This window comes from Melitaea cinxia, chromosome 3 (assembly GCF_905220565.1).
Source record: "Melitaea cinxia chromosome 3, ilMelCinx1.1, whole genome shotgun sequence".
Taxonomy (NCBI): Eukaryota; Metazoa; Arthropoda; class Insecta; order Lepidoptera; family Nymphalidae; genus Melitaea; species Melitaea cinxia.
In genome coordinates, this window is record NC_059396.1 from 13,300,484 (window position 1) to 13,319,806 (window position 19,323).

The 19,323-nt window shown below is 36.2% G+C and overlaps 1 protein-coding gene across 1 annotated transcript in view; it reads left to right on the forward strand.

The window, feature by feature from the left end:
- LOC123669528 (large neutral amino acids transporter small subunit 2) overlaps positions 1-19,323 on the forward strand; it is a 35,297-nt gene that overhangs the window by 8,203 nt on the left and 7,771 nt on the right. Inside the window, exons 3-4 of the mRNA XM_045603130.1 lie at positions 10,364-10,489; positions 15,694-15,835. Coding sequence (XP_045459086.1) covers positions 10,364-10,489; positions 15,694-15,835 — 268 coding nt within the window. The remainder of the gene's footprint in view (positions 1-10,363; positions 10,490-15,693; positions 15,836-19,323) is intronic.

Below are 19,323 nucleotides of genomic sequence, written 5' to 3' on the forward strand. Positions count from 1 at the left end.
TGTATCTAGATATTGGTTTTTAATTAGAGTTTGTTCAGTGTTAGCGCCAAAAAAGCGTAAAATGTGGGTTAACCTCGACATTAGATATATCAAAAAACTATTATAACAGTTGTGCCCTTGTACAGTTACAGTACTTGAAAAGTATTGTAAAAACACATGAGAAAGTATTGTTTAACTAAGAATAACGTATTTTTTTTGTGTTCTAAGCCAACCGTAAACATGTTTTTCAAAACAAATTTGTCAAGATATCTGTATGGATGTATAAACGTACTTAGGTTGCTGATAGGAGTATTTACTATATATACATTTAAAGTTCATAATTTTATTTACTTTTTGTGATAATTAATTAACTAACCTTAATAATAAAATAATGATTAGTCGTTCGTACATCGTTTGGTTGGCTCCAGAAAGATGATTAGCAGTTCTGAGATCTCATCATAATATCATTAAGATAATGTTGTAATAGTTTAGTATCGACTTTTTATTTAAAATTGAAAGTTGTGATTCCGTGTTTGAACAAAAAACACATGTAACTATAAACATATATATATATATATATATATATATATATATATATATATATATATATATGTCGGAAATGAAGAAGAAGGTATACTTTTCGGCTTGAAGGTATATTTCTCTTTCTCATCGTCTCAGAGTACTCAGTTTACTATGGGCTTCAGTGGGTAATGTTGACTCAACAAATAAACACAATTCAATGATATCACCAAATTATTATAACACAGGATTCACTTAACAGAAAGATAACGCAGCACGGAAGGCGGGATAGTTATTAGTTAAGGGGGCGAAAACTAACTTCTTAGTATTCGTTGGTTTCACGTTTCACCGTGCGGGTGCCGAATCCATCGTGTGGCAGAGGGAGTAACTCAGAGCAGTGCCTAGGACTTGCGACTTAGGTGTAGGTTTAAGGAGGCCCCCTTTGAGATGCGCATCAACGCTCACCTTTACTGCTCGAGTTATACGTCCCGCCTAGCCAAATTAATCGTAATAGATAACAATTAATTCATTTGCACAAATTAATTATTGAATGAGTCTAGGTTAAGCTACTAGCAGGATACAACAAGTGTATCGTGCCAAGCCAGAGCCAAGACTGCCTTAGCGGCGGTTGCACCGTTCGTTTAGTACACGTCAGAATAACTCGAGTAATATAATAAATGAGGGTAGGTGACTATCGAACGATGTGCTAGGTGGCGCGTCGATCACCCCACTACTCTAACAGCTAATAATTGACAACTGACATTATCTGAATACACCCAAGTCAAACACTTGACGTTCCGTATTCATACTCTGCGACATATATAAATATATATATATATATATATATTTAATTTTCTAATTCTTCGGATCAGATGAAAAGAGTGCTTGTTAAAAAAAGTTTAGAAACCATAAAAAGCAGATGTATAAACATAACAATAACGCGAGTGAAACCGCGGGCGTCGTCTAATCTATAATAAGATATAGAAGGCACTAATAATTGAAATCACAAGAATTTAAGACCGAATTTTGATCTTTTAAAGATGCACATTCACCGTTTACTTATGTCAGTCGTATCGTTACGTATCAGAAAATTTCTAAGGTAAGGTAATGAATGGTTTAAAAGTTTATACTTCTTCTATACATACGATAAGATTATTTTGCAAACGGAACAATATAATAAAAAACTTGAGTAAGTACCTTTAGCTAACAGTTAATTTAATTTTAGGATACGCTAGCTCAGCGATAACTAAGTGCAAAAGTAGTAACGTAAATTATACACACGATTTCAGTTCTAAAATAATTTAAATCGCATTTTAATATGTAATATACATATGTGGCAAAATGTGGTAGCGATACGTTTATTAACGATTTCGATTTTAAAATGTATAGTATGATGTTTAGCTTAAGATACGATTAATTTAGATGGTTCGAAATACTTAAATGATAAAATGGTACAAAAACTTAATACTTGTTTTTTCCCTAATTAATTCACATTTCAAAAAACAATAAAATTTTAATCCACCTCCTCTTCATTAGACCGTATCTCGTAAATACCTACGTTTATTTTAATAAGTATTATTAATTTTTCTCATTGCTGCTATCTGTGTTCGTTGACCCTATAATTGTAAAAATTAACGTCGATTTAGCGTTTAGATAACGTATGATTTATTGCTACGACACACAATAAAATTTCCATTTGAAACTTTGACAACTCTTCGATGACTCAACATTTTAAATATTACTCACGAAAGAAATAATTTAGGTTACAATTAAATATTGAAGATTTTATTTTCATTTTGCAATATAATATTATTGAATCATTTTAAAAAAAATGTTACATAATTATTAACATTTGGCAATGTAACCTTAAAATTACTTTAATAATTACAATAATGATCTGAAAGTTAAATTATAGTGTTACTAGACATAAACGAATCTATTCTCTTAAATAAATAAAAATGAATGTTGCTAAGCGCCATAATTCGAGAATGACTCGACCAATTCGACTAATTTATTTTTTGTATGTTCCTTAAGGCCCACGAAAGGTTGTAAAGTAAAAAAAAAATATATATATATTAACTATTAACTTTTGACAGAACGAAGTCGGCCCGAGCAGCTAGTATTACATAATTTTCGCCCTTTAAAACTAAATTAAAAAAAAAATGAAAGTTTTTGTTTATACACTTTCTATTTTAAAGTTATTGCAAACTATCAAGAACTCGAGAAAACTAATTACGTGTTAAATAAGGTTACGTAAGACTATCGGGAAGTTTTAAGACTAAAGTCAGATGATAAGTAAATGTTTTGTTAGTTATGTCAGTGCTCTTAATTACGTCCTCGATTAAGATAAGGTATTGTGTTTTGACAGTTCCACAAAAAAAGTTATAATCTCTATCTTTTAAAAACAACATATTAAACTTTAGCCTATTTTTACAGAAATAATATAATTTCCATTACCAATGTATAAACAAAATCAGGTTCTTTAAAATTTTGTATGATCTACTATAATATAATCGATCGTACCTACTCTTTAATTAATAAAGTTTGCCGCAATGCTTAGCCTATATTTGTCAGTAGCTGATACCCTCGAATTGGTCTCGGTGAGTTATACCGATTATGTTTTTTACATGTTGAGTTAGGTATCTAGCGCAACCCCATCTCGCCCTACCCAGGCGGACGACTGCTCACACGTGGTGGTTTTTTAGTCAGTAGGAGTCTGACATAACCCTCTGGCGCCCCCGCGCTGGAGGGTATCCATAAAGAATTTTCCCCACGTAAAAAAAAGGTATACCAAACATGTATATTTCAAAGTATACATTGCTTCTGTCACGGCAAGAAAAAACGCATAATACCTACCATTGAACTCGTGACGATTGTTATAGTTACGATTTCATTTTAATATAACAAAATAAAAAAAATATCAATTTCAACTTGACAAATATTATTTGTTTTTCCTAAATATTTCTCATCTGATATTAGACGGTTACAATTAATTATTATGTACATGAGGTATATAATGTTAGTGAGTTTGCGCCTTCAGATTGATTGGGCTATTTAGAAATAGGCACAAAAAAGGCTTACTAGTCTAAGAAAAAGAGTAATACCATATCAAATGGTAAATAAACGAATCAAATAACGCCATCTATCGGGACCCTATTGTGTTCCGTTGGATAGCGTTAGAAAACGTGACGATGTCATTCGTTCAATGGATTATACTCCTCATATTTTTTTACCGGGGGCCTTATATGTAAATCGATTCTCAAGGAGTAAGCTCCAAAAAAACTTAAAATCCACTCCTGAAGATTCGTTAGGTACTAAAAGTTTATAAACGTAAGTACTTTAATAATTTATAGTAAATAAATAAATAAATAAATAAAAGCCTTATATTATTTCTTACAAGAAAAAAATATTAAAGTTATAAATCTAACTTAATCCTAAAATATATTACATGCTAGTTTGTAAGAACCCCTCCGCGGGTGAAGGCCTCCTCCAAGGAATTCCAGCTTTCCCTGTCCTGAGCCGTTTGCAACCATCCTGGACCCGCTACTTTTGTAATGTCATCAGTCCATCTACTGAGCGGTCTTCCTCTGTGTCGTTTGCCACTTGGGCCTCTCCACCGTGTCACCCTTAGGGTCCAACGCTCATCTGACAATCTTGCCACATGCCCCGCCCATTTCCATTTTTGCTTTAGAGCATGTTCTAGTGCATCGGTAGCTCTGGTTATGCTTTTTATCTCGGTGTGTCTTATCTTGTCGATTTTTCTGATCTTGAGCATGCTGCGTTCTAGGCCACGTTGACAAGTTCTGATTTTTCTTTTTGTTTTGTCTGTGTATTTCCAAGTTTGGCAGGCATACGTCAGACACGGTATAAGACAGCTCGACATGATTTTAGTTTTAAGTTCGACTGACATATTACTTTTGAAAATTTCTTTTAAGCTCCAGTATTTGTTCCATGTATGCTGAATTCGCCTTTCAATTTCTGAGCAGTTGTTGTCCTTATCAAAGCTTATTTGTTTACCTAAGTATACATATTTACTCGTGTAATTTAATTGTTCACTATCAACAAATATTGTCTGTTCGGTGGCGTTAGTCATTATCATTGTTTTGGATAGGTTCATCTCCAATCCTACCTTCTTGCTAGCTGAGTTTAGTGCTTGTATCATGATTTGCAATTGCGAGCTTGACTCCGATAGGAGCACCAAGTCGTCAGCAAATCGGAGGTGGCTTAGGTATTTACCCTCAATGTGTATACCACTAGTATTCCAGTCCAGTTTTCTTATAATTGACTCAAGGATGGCAATAAACAGCAACGGAGAGATTGGGTCACCTTGTCTCACTCCTCTTTTGCTTTTTTGTAGTCGATGTAGGCGATATACAGAGCTCGTTGTTTTTCTTGGTATTTTTCTATCACTAATTCCAGAGTGTGAATATGGTCTACAGTCGAAAAACTCTTCCTAAATCCCGCTTGTTCTATGGCTTGTTCTGCTTCCAATGTGATACTTATTCTTTGGTTTATTAGAGAGGAGAATAGTTTGTATACACATGGCAGCAAGCTTATCGGTCTGTAGTTCACAACATCACGTGGGTCGCTCTTTTTATAAATAAGTATGATATCCGACTGTGACCACTGAGCCGGTGTACTAGAATTTTCCAAAATGCGATTGAACAATTGAGTGAGCGGTAGGGTCAGAAGGAGGTGAACTGATTTTATAGACTCGTTAGTAATGTTGTCAGAACCAGGGCTCTTATTTATTTTAAGTCTATCTATTGCTTGTATAACTTCTGTTTCGGAGAAAGGCATACAATTTAATGGCATACAATTTATTGGTAATTTGTCTGACTGAAAGTTAATGCTATCGTCGATATTTTCGTAACCTTGAACGCTGTACAGTTTTTTGTAGAAGTCTGTTGCAATTGTTATAATGTCATTACGATTATTTAGGGTTTTTCCTTTGATCTCTAATCCGTCAATCCATCTCTTGTTTGTCCTCAACTCATTGTATGCCTTTTTTGAACTTCCTGACTGTGTTAAATTTTTCTCTATAATTTTCGATCTGTAGTTTGTATAATCGCTTCTAATACGCTTGCCTACTAACTTGTATAATGCCGAGAGTTCGTTTTTCATTGACCTAGATTTGTTCTTAGTTCTTTGCAATATTTGTCTCCTCTTCAAGAGTGCCAGAGTATGGTCCGATAGAATTTTATGTCTTGTATTTTTATTTGATAAACGAGCGGCTTGAAGGCTTTCTGTGATGGCACTTATTATTTTATCATATTGGGTCTGGACTGAGATATAACCCTGGAAATTCAATAGGTCTGGTAGGTGAGCTGAGATGCACTCTTTGTATCTATCTAATTCGTCTTCGCTCTTCAGTGTGGCGTTTTGGGTATTTTTAAATCCAGTTCGATTCTTTTTTGTGTCTAACAGAGTTATTGTTGCTCTAACTGGTCTTTGATCTGAGGAAAAGTTCAGATTCAGAACTTCCATATTTTGTACCATACGAGGTTTGTTGGACATGATGAAGTCGATTTCGTTTTTGTACTCACCATTAGGTGAACGCCACGTCCATCTACGGTTTGGTTTTTTCTTAAAATATGTATTTAAAATTGCAATTTTATTTTCGAGTGCAAAGTCGATAAGTTTTTGTCCCCTTGGGTTCCGTATACCATAGCCGTTTGGTTTCATTATAAGGTATTCATCTGCTCTAGGATGGCCTATTTTGGCATTAAGATCGCCCATAACTATATATGTACTATGGGCAAGGTCTAGGGCTTTATACAGGTTTGCATAAAATATTTCTATTTCTTTTTCCGTTGCTGCTTCTGTGGGTGCGTAGACTTGTATAAATGAGATTTTTTTACTTTGTATATTACAGTTTAGCAATGCAACTCTATCAGAAATTCCTATGAAACTTTCAATAAATTTCTTCAGGTGTAAGTTTATTAAGGGGATCCCAGACGAATTCGGCCGTTTTCATGTGCTATAAAGTATACGTTAAAGTTACGTTAAAAATATCAAATAAATATATGTTGTAACTCAGATTCAGTTTATTAATGTGACTGTAAGATAATTGTATAAAATTCTCTAAATAAAGAGAAATAATTGTTTACCTGGACCTCCTTTCGCGTACAAAAATCGTATAGGCTTTCTAATTTTACTACTTACAATAGTGAATATTTTTTTTATTAATTAAGAATTCTGTACTTAATATTTCTACAGAAGGGTTTTTTATTATGTGCCGTATTTTATTAGAAAATCGTAAAAATATAATTTTTGGTTATTTGCCGGGCGACAGGCGACCCGCGGCAGACGGCCAGAGGCCTTTGTACGGGGAGCTTGTGTCGCACGTCATCGCACGCTGCTCTTGCTTACGCGCAAATCTATTTACTTTTTTTAATCCAAGATAGGCATCAAAATGTAACAGGTAGACAGACTTACTGTTGAATTTTGCAATTGTATTTACTTCAAATAAAAAAATAATTTAAATGATTAATTTTGAGCTGTGTAAATGTAAAGCTGCTTAGCTTGTGGTCTAAGATCCGAACCTAAAGTCGATCTTCACCGAGCCAATAATAGAATAAAATATAAATTTAGTATATCTATACAAATAAAATTGGAGCGGCTGCTTTTAATATTAAAATAACCGCTTTTTACTAAATTCATATGGATGTATACACGATACATACACAAAAATAGCATTTTGACAATTTTTGTCTATCTGTATGTCTGTTTGTTCCGCCTAATCTCTGAAACGGCTAGACCGATTCTGACGGAACTTTCACTGGCAGATAGCTGATATTAGTAAGGAGTAACTTAGGCTACTTTTATTTTAGAAATTTATTTATTTTATAACTGCGAACTGAACAACAAGTAACAACTAGTAATTAATATAATTTTATAGCCTAAATGATCGACACGACAATAAGAAAATTAAATAATAATTATGGATGATCACAACTTGTACGCAAGCTCTTGGTCTAGGAAACGGATCAATCGCATGTCCTAAGTAGTACAAGCTAGAGCCGGTAGATGGCCGAGTTTAATAACCTTTACGTAATACTGATCAGGTGAAGTGCGGGTGGGTGGGGTGTGGCAAAGTCTAAATGCTCAAGGTCATTGAGAAGGGGGAGCCTCTTAAAAAGCCGACTCCATATTGTCCTTGAGTAAGTCCTGAATGGCAGAGTATATAATTATCATATTCTTCAATTTTTGTGCCCAGACGACGTGTTTCTGATAATCCGATTATATCATAATTTATATTTTTCAATGCCTCTGACAGTTCCAGAAGTCGTTCGTAAGTAGACAAGGTTCTGACATTGTATGTTATAATGTATAGTTTGTTTGCTGCTTTATTAATAAGTTCTTCTGATTTTGAATTTTGTAGATTTATAGTAACCACTTTAAAATTCAAAAACCTTACCTACTTTAATTAGGTACTGTTACGTACTTATTTGTTATGCTGTGTGGTTACGGCAGTAAAGAATATAACCCCCGTCTCTCTTCCCGTGTGTGTCGTAAGAGGCGACTAAGGAATAAGAAAGTTCCACTACCACCTTGGAACTTAAAAAGCCGACCGATGGCGGGATAATCATCCAACTGCTGGCTTTGAAATACACAAGCCGATGAGGGGCCAGCAGCGTCTTCGGTGCGACAAAGCTAGCCCTGCGGTCACCAACCCTCCTGCCCAGCGTGGTGACTATGGGCAACACATATGAGTTCACGCCATTTTTCTCGCGAACTTGTGACCGCCTATGTCCAGCAGTGGACTGCGATAGGCTGAAGTTATGATGATGACTTATTTGTTTTTGTATTATAAATTTTGTGTTTGTCATTGCGTACTTCATAAGGTGGCAATGTAGGTACCTATTACTATTATTTGTAGTAACAGAAACCCGAATTTGTATTTACAATTAGCATGCACGGAAACATTATTGTTTTTTTTTTTAAATACAGCAATTGCTACGTAAAAAGATGGTGTAGATAGGCAATAAAAAACGCGTAATGAGTAAGAAAGTGAGCGTAATGTATGTAATATTGTTTAATTATATTTTGTACGATTGTACCACTTAGTGCGGACAAAGAATAACTTTGTAAAACATACTTTCGAATTTGCTCTCGTTCAAAATGTAATATCCAATGTGCTTGCAACAAAGTCAAATGTAATGCATGTCCGCCTTCGATGCGGAAATTTCCACTTAACCCGATTATTGATCGAAGAACAAGACTTAGGAAATAGTCTTGTTGTAATCATAATATCATCGTCATTATATTGTTTTATATATGAGAGATAAAAAAATAACTATAAAATACTTTACTATACCCATATAAATGCATACGTGGAAATAAATATAAGATGTAAAACCGCCACTATAAGTGTTCTTTTGCATGCACGTATGTAAGTCTGAGTGAAGGTTGAACAAGTAAAATCCGTGTATAATAAGCTCTTATAAATTGCATAATATTGCTAGAAAAGCAATACCCATGCTTATTCATAGACAATATACATGTTTATCTGAGAAGCCATAGGTCTTAGTTAAACTTTGGTATAACTTTACTCAGTTTGAAAGTTTGTATACATTCATCAAAATTTCGATATATTATAAATAGAAAAGAAAGAAAGAAAGAAAGGCTCAGAAAGAAAGGAAGAGTCAGGCTCAACCAGATCATGTATCTGGACCAGATCAGAATAGAATGAGGCATGCCTAATCCGGCAAGCTCTATCTGGAGCAGACCTGGAGGATAGCCTGATGTAAAATATAACCAAGTATGGTAAGGCATACTGGATCAGGATATATCTGGTCCAGATAAGGTCAGCCTGATGTAAAATATAACCAAGTATGTTAAGGTATACTGCATCGGGACCAGGTCTAGATCAAATAAGACAGCCTGGTGTTAAATATTATTAAGTACTATGATTTCAAACTTTTTCTTCTTAATATTATTTATGTACCTACTGTTTACATAAATTTGTATTGCTTTATTGAATACGTGCAAAAATAAGGTACATAGGGGTTAGTGCGCAGTGCATTTCAAAGATCAGGTTCAAGGAGTGACTTATAAGGTGTCCCCGTTTTGTGTGTCCCGGTTTTTGATAAATGATCTCATATGATGTTTTATTCGCATTAATACTATATACAAAATAAAAGGATATCAACGTTATATTTTCTCACTGTCAGTCTTGATGTACGACTTTGTTTTCGTATTATAATTACTATAAGTACATATACCTACCTTTTCGTAAAAGAAGAATAATTAGGTGGTTTGTAGCACTTTCAATTTAAAATGGGTTGTCTGGAAGAAATGGCTAATTAGCCATAAGTCCGCCCATTGTACTTCACTGTCTGTAACTATCTTAATGCTTTGTTTGTAATAATAATAATAAAATTAATTTAATTCTTATATTAAAGTACTAATTTCAGGAACAACTTTTTTAAAGTTAAAAAGTTGTTTCTGAGAATAATTAAGATCACGCAACGTTGAACACAAAGGCAGGTGAAACCAAGAGTTGTATAGCAAATTATAAATCTATTATCTTCAAATTAGCGCCTCTTTCTTCACTTGTAGAGATAGAGAAAGTTAAATATACGTACTCTGTAAATTATAATCTTTCAAACCAGTTTTCTTGTTTCAATATGATGTTTCTAGAGGTCTATCCGCACTCAATACATGAAATACTTAAGCGAAAAGTTTCTCTCAAGAACCACCGTAGACCAATAAATACTACTTACTAGCGATAGTTTAGACTCTCTTAAATTGTGATTTTATTAACGGACTTGCATACACCTACATAACATATTTAACGGCTTAACGATTTTATATATGAACGTCACGTTTGAAGGAAATTAATATTTTGTTTCTTTGACAGGTGTGCTGACAGCAGTTAACTGCATTAGTGTGCGATGGACGATGCGAATTCAAGATGTATTTACGACATCGAAGCTTTTGGCCCTTGTTGTGATCATTATATCAGGATTGTACTACATTGGTATAGGTATGTACTTATCAATCGCAAGTATTATTTAAATTGGTGATTTTGGTACGGCATAGCAGGAAATGTTTTGGTCAAATCTAGAAGCCTGAATTGAAAAAATTACCTCAATACGTGTTGTGTTGCTGTGGTGTTTAGGTCAGTAACGCGCTTGCAATTCTCCTTGTGTTGCAGGTAACTTTAGGCTACAGTATCCGATTAACATAAGGTGTACATCACAATTTAACATACACTTGTTTGCCACATTGGTAAAAAACATGATAGTCAGCATGTGACTGATAGTAATCGCTGGCAACATGGCAAATATTTTATAGGCCAGACAAATGTTTGTCGTCGTCTGCGCGTTTATGTTTGTGTATTGTGTGTACTTCCAGACATTTGAAACAAGATTTACGTCCGACTGGGAAGATGTTGAGTGTGAGGCGATTGTCTTTTTAAAAACATCTGATAACTTGATTAAGCTCAAACTGTCCTTTTTTTTTTTTTTTTTTTTTTTTTTTTTTTTTTTTTTTTTATATCGCAGGGTAACCCATTTACGGGTGATATCCAGGATGCCCGGGTAGGCATTCCTAGACCGTATGTCGGCTTAGCACTTGGGGGTGCACTACCGACCAAAACCCCTGCGGGAGCCTTCAGCCGCTTTAATTGGAGGGTCCCGGAACTGCAGGCAACAGGATCCCTCCAGCGACAGGCTGGCCTCGGCGAAAAGACCAGACTTCTCCTCCATGGGACTGTCCGGCTCACCTCTGAACAATCCCGACGACGCCATGTCTAGCAGGACCGGGTTCCCATCCCGGCCCGACATGGGCACAGGGGCGTTACTGGAGACGCATTAAGTAGCGCCTCCTACGCACCCCCGTTCGTCGCCTGCGGACGGAGGCCTCGTCGGCGGCCCCCTCTCTCATCCGCTCGTCGTTCTCCTTCTGGGACATTACTGTCTCGCAGAAGGAGACCATCGCCTTCCAGGACTCGTCGTCACCGAGCATCGCGGTGATAACGCTCGGTAGTGACAAGTCCCCTCCGAGGACTGTCGTCAGATCGCGACGTAGCGCCGCCCATCTCGGGCACACCTCGAGGGTGTGCTGGGCAGAGTCCACCGCCGCGCCACAATCGTGACATTCAGTCGTCGGCTCCCTTTGGGCCGTCCGACACAAGTATTCACCAAAGCAGCCGTGCCCGGTGAGAACCTGCGTCAGACGGAAGGTGAGGGGTTTGCGCTTACGGCGCATCCACCGCTCAAGGACCGGGCGCAAGGCAGCCGTTACGCGAGTGCCATACGGCTGCTCCAACAGGTCCTCCCCCCACCTCCGCATTAATGCTTCTTGCCCCATCCGGCGCACCCGTAGGATCCCGTCCAACGTGAGGTTCTCACCGAGAGCCCTCCTACCCGAGACGTATGAGTAGGTCTCGGCAAGGACCTCCGCCACGAGCTCCCACGGGGGGTCGCCAGCTAGAGCAGTAGCTGCAGCCCACGATACCGTACGATACCCCCGAATCACCCTCACCGCGATGATCTTCTGCGCCGACCGCAGTGCGGCCTTATTCTTCGCAGTGAGGCGATCCGCCCAAACCGGGGCACCGTACGTCGCCATACTCCGGCAGACTCCGGAATATAGCTGCCTGCAGGCAGCGCTGGGTCCTCCGAGGTTCGGGAGGAGTCTGCCCAGTGCACTCGCCACCTTCACGACCTTCGGTCCCACCATAGCGAAGTGTGGACCGAAGGTCCACCCTCCGTCAAGGATGAGCCCCAAATATTTCATTTGGGAGCTCATCCGGACCCTCCCCTCTCCGATCTGCAGGGTAGCCCCCGGTGGGGGTCCCTTGCGTCCGGTCCCGCGAAAGAGGAGGGCTTCGGTCTTTTCAATTCTGACACGAAGCCCCAAACTCTTTATGCGGCTGATCACGAGGTCGAGTCCGACCTCAGCCAGCCGCGCCGCCTCCTTATAGTCTCGTCCCCGGGAGTAAACGAGAGTGTCATCCGCATAGCAAATGACACCCATCCCGGGGAGGAGACGGCCTCGCAGAACCCAGTCGTATCCGATGTCCCACAGGATCGGGCCCAGCACCGATCCCTGTGGGACACCACAGCCGACCCGCCGCCACTCCACGGACCCCGACCGATTTTCGAGGCCTACTTTGCGATCGGAGAGGTACGCCTCCAGCAGCCTCCCTAGATACGGGGGTACTCCGAAGAATTTGAGTGCCTCCCGAAGCTCAAACTGTCCTGTATTAAAGATGACAATCATGATTTGTGCTGCGTACCTATGTATATAAGCATGCTATATTTCTCCTGCATTTAATATTCATGTGAAGCAGACGAAAAGGATGTTTGTGATCAAAATACTTTTAAGCTTTATATGTCTTTATTAAAAAGGTGCAATAAAATCTTTTTGGTTGTATTTTTTGTAACTGTCTGGTTTTGATACCATGAAAAGGTGACTTTTATACATGAAATTACAAAGTAAAAACAGTTTACCGATACTTTTCATTTGTTTTTTGTCCGCCAAAATAGGTGAATCTAATTAAGAATTTAAAAAGGGAAGAAATGAGGCGCAAGCCGCAATGAGAGAATGAGAATGAAATTTATGAACCTAATGAGGTGTCAATAAGAGTAGCACGAAATTGGTTCAGGCGTTTTCAGTCAGGAAATTTTTATGTCAAAGATGCATTTCACTCTGTTCGCACAGTTTCGGATAAACGTGAGAATATTTTGAAAAAGAGAAGGTAGTCTGACATTGGAGTAGTTTAGATATAGCTGAGAATTGACCATAAAATAGTTTTGACCCATTTGGAAAAGGCTGGCTATAAAAAAGCTCGATATATTGGTGCTACATGAACTCACTGAAAGAAACTTAATTGACCGTGAATCAAACCATTTTCGAAGACATTGATGACGGAAAATGGATCACCTTTGTTAACAATGTACGAAGAAGATCGTAGTTAAAGATCGATCTAGCCTGCACATACTATCATGAAACCCGGGTTTAGGCGTAATAAGGTGATGTTGAGTGTACGGTGGGATTGAAATCTTTCACTATGAGACTTTACCGCCGGGCAAAACTATCGATTCAGATTTCTTCTCCCAACAGCTGAAATTAAGAATAAGCGGCCAGAATTGATCAACAGGAAAGGTGTGGTCTTTCATCACGATAACGTCAGACCACATACGCATAGTCTTTATCCACTTAACAAAATTTGCGAGTTCGACTGGGAAGTCTTAATACAACTACCATATAGCCCCGATCTTGCACCCTCAGCTTTCTATCTGTTTCAGTCTCTTTAGAATTCTTTAGGTAGTGTAAAGTTAACATCAAGAGACTATCTAAACTATTTTCGCGGTTTTTTAAGGAGAAATTCCAAAATTTCTACAGCAACGAAATCCTTTCACTACCTATATCCTTTCATGCTATATTTTATAGTTCATGTAAATAAATTTTGTGAAATCTTACCTTGAATTTCTATATAAAATACGATGATACTTTTCCCCCGGCGTAATAAATACGAGCTCAACTAAATTACTCATTATGTTTATTTAAAACTTAACGCATACAGCGAGATATGACGATAATTACTACAGAAACCGATATGAATTTATGTTAATGTTTCTCTGAGACTATTCAAGGACATTCTTTAGTTTATGACAAGATAAATACATGTTAAGAGTAATTTATATCTTGTTACTTGTTTGTTGTTATTTTGCCGACCGATGGCGGGGTAACCATTCAAGCAGCAGCTTCTTCGGTGCGACAAAGCTAGTCTTGCGGTCACCAACCCGCCTTCCTAGCGTGGTGACTGTGGGCAAAACAATTGAGTTCGCGCCGTTTTTGGCGCGAACTTGGGCGGCCTATGTCTAGCAGTGGACTATGATAGGCTGAAGTGATGATGTTGATGATATCTTGTTAGTCCATCGCAGTGTCATTTTCTAGAATCGAGGACCTAATTTGGTGCAATTAGGCCACTTTTGATTATGTAGGACTTACCTTGCTCGAGTCTATTAGTTATCAACGAGCAAATATTATAAAAATGCCTGACATATTTTTGTTTTTCACCTTCAAACGCTACTTCTTCTATTAAATATTACTATTCGCTACCCATCAATCTATATGTTTTAGTTTCTTACTTGAGTTCAACAAGACATTAACCTAATTTACCTCTGTTGTCTGACTGTTATGTCAAGCCTCATTACAGCGGTCGTCATGACAAATCAAAATAAAGATGAATTTCGGTCTGAATCACTTTAATGAATTGAAGGAAATTAATTTATTTATTCATTAATACTTTATTGCACAATACATTAAAAAATTATACAAAAGGCGGGCTTAATGCTATAAGCCAGCATTAAGCCCGCCTCTACCAGCCAACCTTAGGACGTACAAGAACAGAGGTTTTGGAGGTGTGCAAAATCGGATATTAGTAAAATTCAGATAAAGAAGAATAAAAAGGGAGGAAATATAAAGTTAGTGGCTTAGTAAGCAAATTAATTCATATATATACCATAAAATATAAACATACATAAACAGATACAACCTTGCATACATACTTATGTTATTTTTATTTAGGAAATTAATCTGTTCTATGAGAACATAGAAATTATTTTATAAATAAGATAAATGTTTCGCAATTATATAACTGAAAATATGTACAAATATAATATTATAAAATCTTTTTGTTTGTTTGAATCAGGGCATTCAATCTTTTTCTATATTTTCAAATCTTTTAGGAATGCGATGTTTTAACAACCGGCGTAAGTAACAGGCTACGGTAACACCTTAGGGGACATCCATTAATTATGGGGGGGGGGGGGGGCATCTCAAGCAGGCTATTAAAATCATTTAGTTTTTGCTTTGAATTTAATTTAATTTAAATAAATTAACTGTATTATACCTGAATAGTTTATTATTTCCCGTTAATCTCTATTATATTCACGTCAATCTCACGTAAGGGTCGGGGGGGTCCAGGCAAATCTCAATAAATCTCACCTAAGGGGGGAGAGGTCTAAACGGTGCAACGTACGTTTATATAATAAATGGGGTCTAGTTCGAAGTCTTAATTTTATTTGCTTGGTGGACTTATGCATAGAATCTAAGCAATAGATATAATAGTTAGTTAGCGGATTTTCTAGTTTTGCTGTAAATAATGGATTGTTTCATACTGCAATAGAATAAAAATGATAAAAAGTTAATCTAAAGAATGTCTTTTATTTGCAGGTCACGTAGAAAACTTCCGGAATGCGTTCCAAGGCGAATATAGTGCAGGGAATGTGGCCTTAGCTTTCTATTCGGGTCTTTTCGCTTTCGGCGGATGGAATTATCTGAATTTTGTCACCGAAGAACTTCAAGATCCTTACAAGTAAGTATATACTATAAGATCCTTATAAGTTCTGATTTAGAAAAATTTTTTTAAAGATGAACCTCATCCGAATTCGATACAAATAGTTTGTACTACCAGGCACACAAGTATTTTTTATAGTACAAATTGCTTGTTTTCTAAATTTGAAACTGTTTTGTGTTTGTAGAAAACAAGAGGGAGGGTTAACACTTTCATGCGAACAACGTATATGTACGTCACATATTGGTAGATATGATGTGGCACAACGTACTATAACGTTCAGCAAAAACCCGATTTATTGAGCACAACGTAAAGGTACGGTGCCTGGCCATACTAATGTTTAAAAGTTTGGTTGCCGTGCCACAACATATCTAATTCTAAAAATTGTAGTGCTACGCCGCACTGATTAATTTTGCCTTCTTTGATGGCATTCCGTCCTGATACTCAGTACCTACTTTTTTAGCGCACAACGTCACTATACGTCGTTTCACCTAAGAAGTTTCATTACTTCAGTCGACTTGTGCGCCTCGGGGGGGTAATGCTTGGGTGTATTTTTAGTTATTAGCCGTCGTTAATTAACAAATACAATATTTATTTATGCTTTAAAGCCCAGGTGCCTATATACGTTGGCGTTATTATACGTCGTTCGTAATGGCACATTTTTATATAGGTATATATTATTGCACAGCGTATATGGACGTCGACGTCTAAGAACGTCAGCGCAATATATTCAAATACCAATACCATCAGCTATTTGCTGAACGTCATCAGACGCCGCTCGAATTTATATGAAAAAATGATGTGCAATATCGCATAGAGCTACAATATTGACATGTTCGCGTGAAAGTGTTAAGAAGGGTTTCTACTACTCTCGTTATAATAATCGTACGTAAAATATAAAACCAAATATTTAATATTAAAATAACTTCTTTGTATTACAAATATGAGCTTTTTAAATCTTATGAACAACGACATCTGTTTTGGTGTAGTAGTGCGTGTAGTCGCCTAAAACACCAGCAGTCGCAGGTTCGATTGTTGCTCGAGGACTTTCGTATTTGTACCAATATTTTCTGGTTTGGTAAATGTCCTTGTGGGTCTTTTGTGGATCTTGCGGGTAAAACTATCGGTTCCGATTATACTTTTGATGTCGCCTACCCGCAATGAAGCAGCGTGGTCGATTAAGCTCCGGTCCTTCTCCTATATGGCGAAAGAGGCCTATCCCCAGCAGTGGGATGTTGAAGGTTGTATATTGTTGATTTAAAAAACGGATATATGGATTTCTGTTAAAGAGTGTTATTCTTGACATTTCCTGAAATGTCAACAACGGTACATTTTATTGGAATCTCGCTTATAATTATTTACACATTACGTAAATCAATTTTGTTTGTGAGTCAGGATTTGCGGTTTTATTTCAATGCCTTTGACGTGTCGGTGGTTTAGTTTATTTTTCATTGACAATAAATTGTTGAATATTAAAATATGTAAATTACCTATTCGAATTTAATATAATGAAAACATATAACAGGAAAATTAATTTATTTGCACTACTACATTTATCATAATTTTTTCTGTTGCAAAAAAGATCTTTAGGTAAATACCTACTTTATATTTTACTAGCAGATCTTTCCGTTTCACCTGCTTTAATTTTAAATGTTTCTCATAATGTGTGTCACAGCATGATATTTATATGGATAGACATAGTAAAGACAAAGCTAGGATGGTAAAAAAAATGTAGAAACGATTTCGTTACACTAATATCTATAAATCTAAAAATATCTATCTTTAACAAACACACACGTTCGTCTGTTCTTAAGGTAAGCAAATTAATGCTTGTGTTCATGGGCGTACCCACCTTGGGGCAAAGTGGGGGCTTTTGTTTATTTGCCCCACCTTGACTCGAAGCTAATAGTTGTTATTGTAGACTTACTCAAGTCTCAAGCTAATAATGAAGTAGTTAAGATAGTTCAAGTAAATGAAAACTTTCATATAGTGAACTATATCAGTATTATGCAGCAGATTTTGCGTGATGTGGAAATAAACATACAGACAGACAAAATCTTTATGAACAATTATTTTAGTTACTATTGTTCACTCAAAGACACCAAACATTCGGTTTTGGTAATATGGTAACATGGTAGGCTAACGAATGTATTATATTATTATATGTACAGATTATTTCATGAAGAGGAAAAATTCGTTTGTGTAAGCGAGTGACATTTTTGGGATTTACAATACAATTAAAAACAAAAAATTTAGCATACAAAATTCTGTTTACTGAACAAGTTTATGGAAGAAAGAATTATGTAGGATCAAACGTAAATAATAGGATACTACTATACCAAAATGCTATACCAATCTGACAGGTTCGTTGCCTGGCTAATTATTAAGTTTTATTCGTTTTTGAAAATTCATAATGCAGTTAAAACTGCAAGAGACGTCTAGTTATCATTAAATGTGAAATGTCAGAAGTTACAGCTGAAGCTAACAAGCTTCGTTTTGTATCAGCACGGATATCATGTTCCCGATAAAAGTTAAACAGGTCCTTTCAACTATTATATTCGTATAACAGCTACGTACTCCTCGGTTTCATCATTATGATGTAAAACAACCTGAATCTTTCAGTTCTTTATAAACTAATATAGGAATATTTTATAATAATATTTATATGATACTAGAATGAGAAACGAATTGAATTTAAAATTTATAAATATATTTTTAAAATTTATACTTAAACTGGATATTTTTGATTTTTATTTTGCAAAGACATATAATAAGTTTAAATACCTATAAAACTAAATTGAACTATACATTATTACAATATATTTCATCTAAAATATAGCTTATGTATACTAATAATTTAAAACCTGATAATAACAATAACTTTTCTTGAAAGCACATGTATTATTATACATTATATTATTTTAAAATTAATGTAATACGTAACTATTGTACGACTACATAAGAAGCACCATGACCTTGATCTTTCAAGACTAATTTAAGATCATGAGTGGCAGTGGTAGACGATTTAATTAATAAAACATTCTGTTCAAAACCAAAAGTAGAAAACCTTCAAAGGTTTTCTACTTTTGGTTTACAAATGTAATAGAAATCGTCGACCAAAACGACGAACTCAATTTTAATGAAAACTAAATCTACATATTAGTTTTAGACTGCCTTTTAATTTTGGAATATATTTAATAAAAAGAAAATTTATATGTGCTTTCTTGATTTTTAAGCTAATCGTAAATGTAATTCTCAAGAAATTATGACATTAATTTCTATAAAACTATAGCTGTAAGTTTTTGTGATGACGATACCGGGAACCGTGATAATGAATTTGTCCTTAGCAAGTTGAATGTCTGTTTCTGGTTAAAATATTTTGATAGTAGTTTCCTTATACTGCATAACCAGTACTATATACTCAAAGTAATAACACTTAGAAGTAAGAGATTTCTGAGCAAAAGAGCAAAATGATCTATCCTGACGGATGATGAGATTGGAAGGCTATT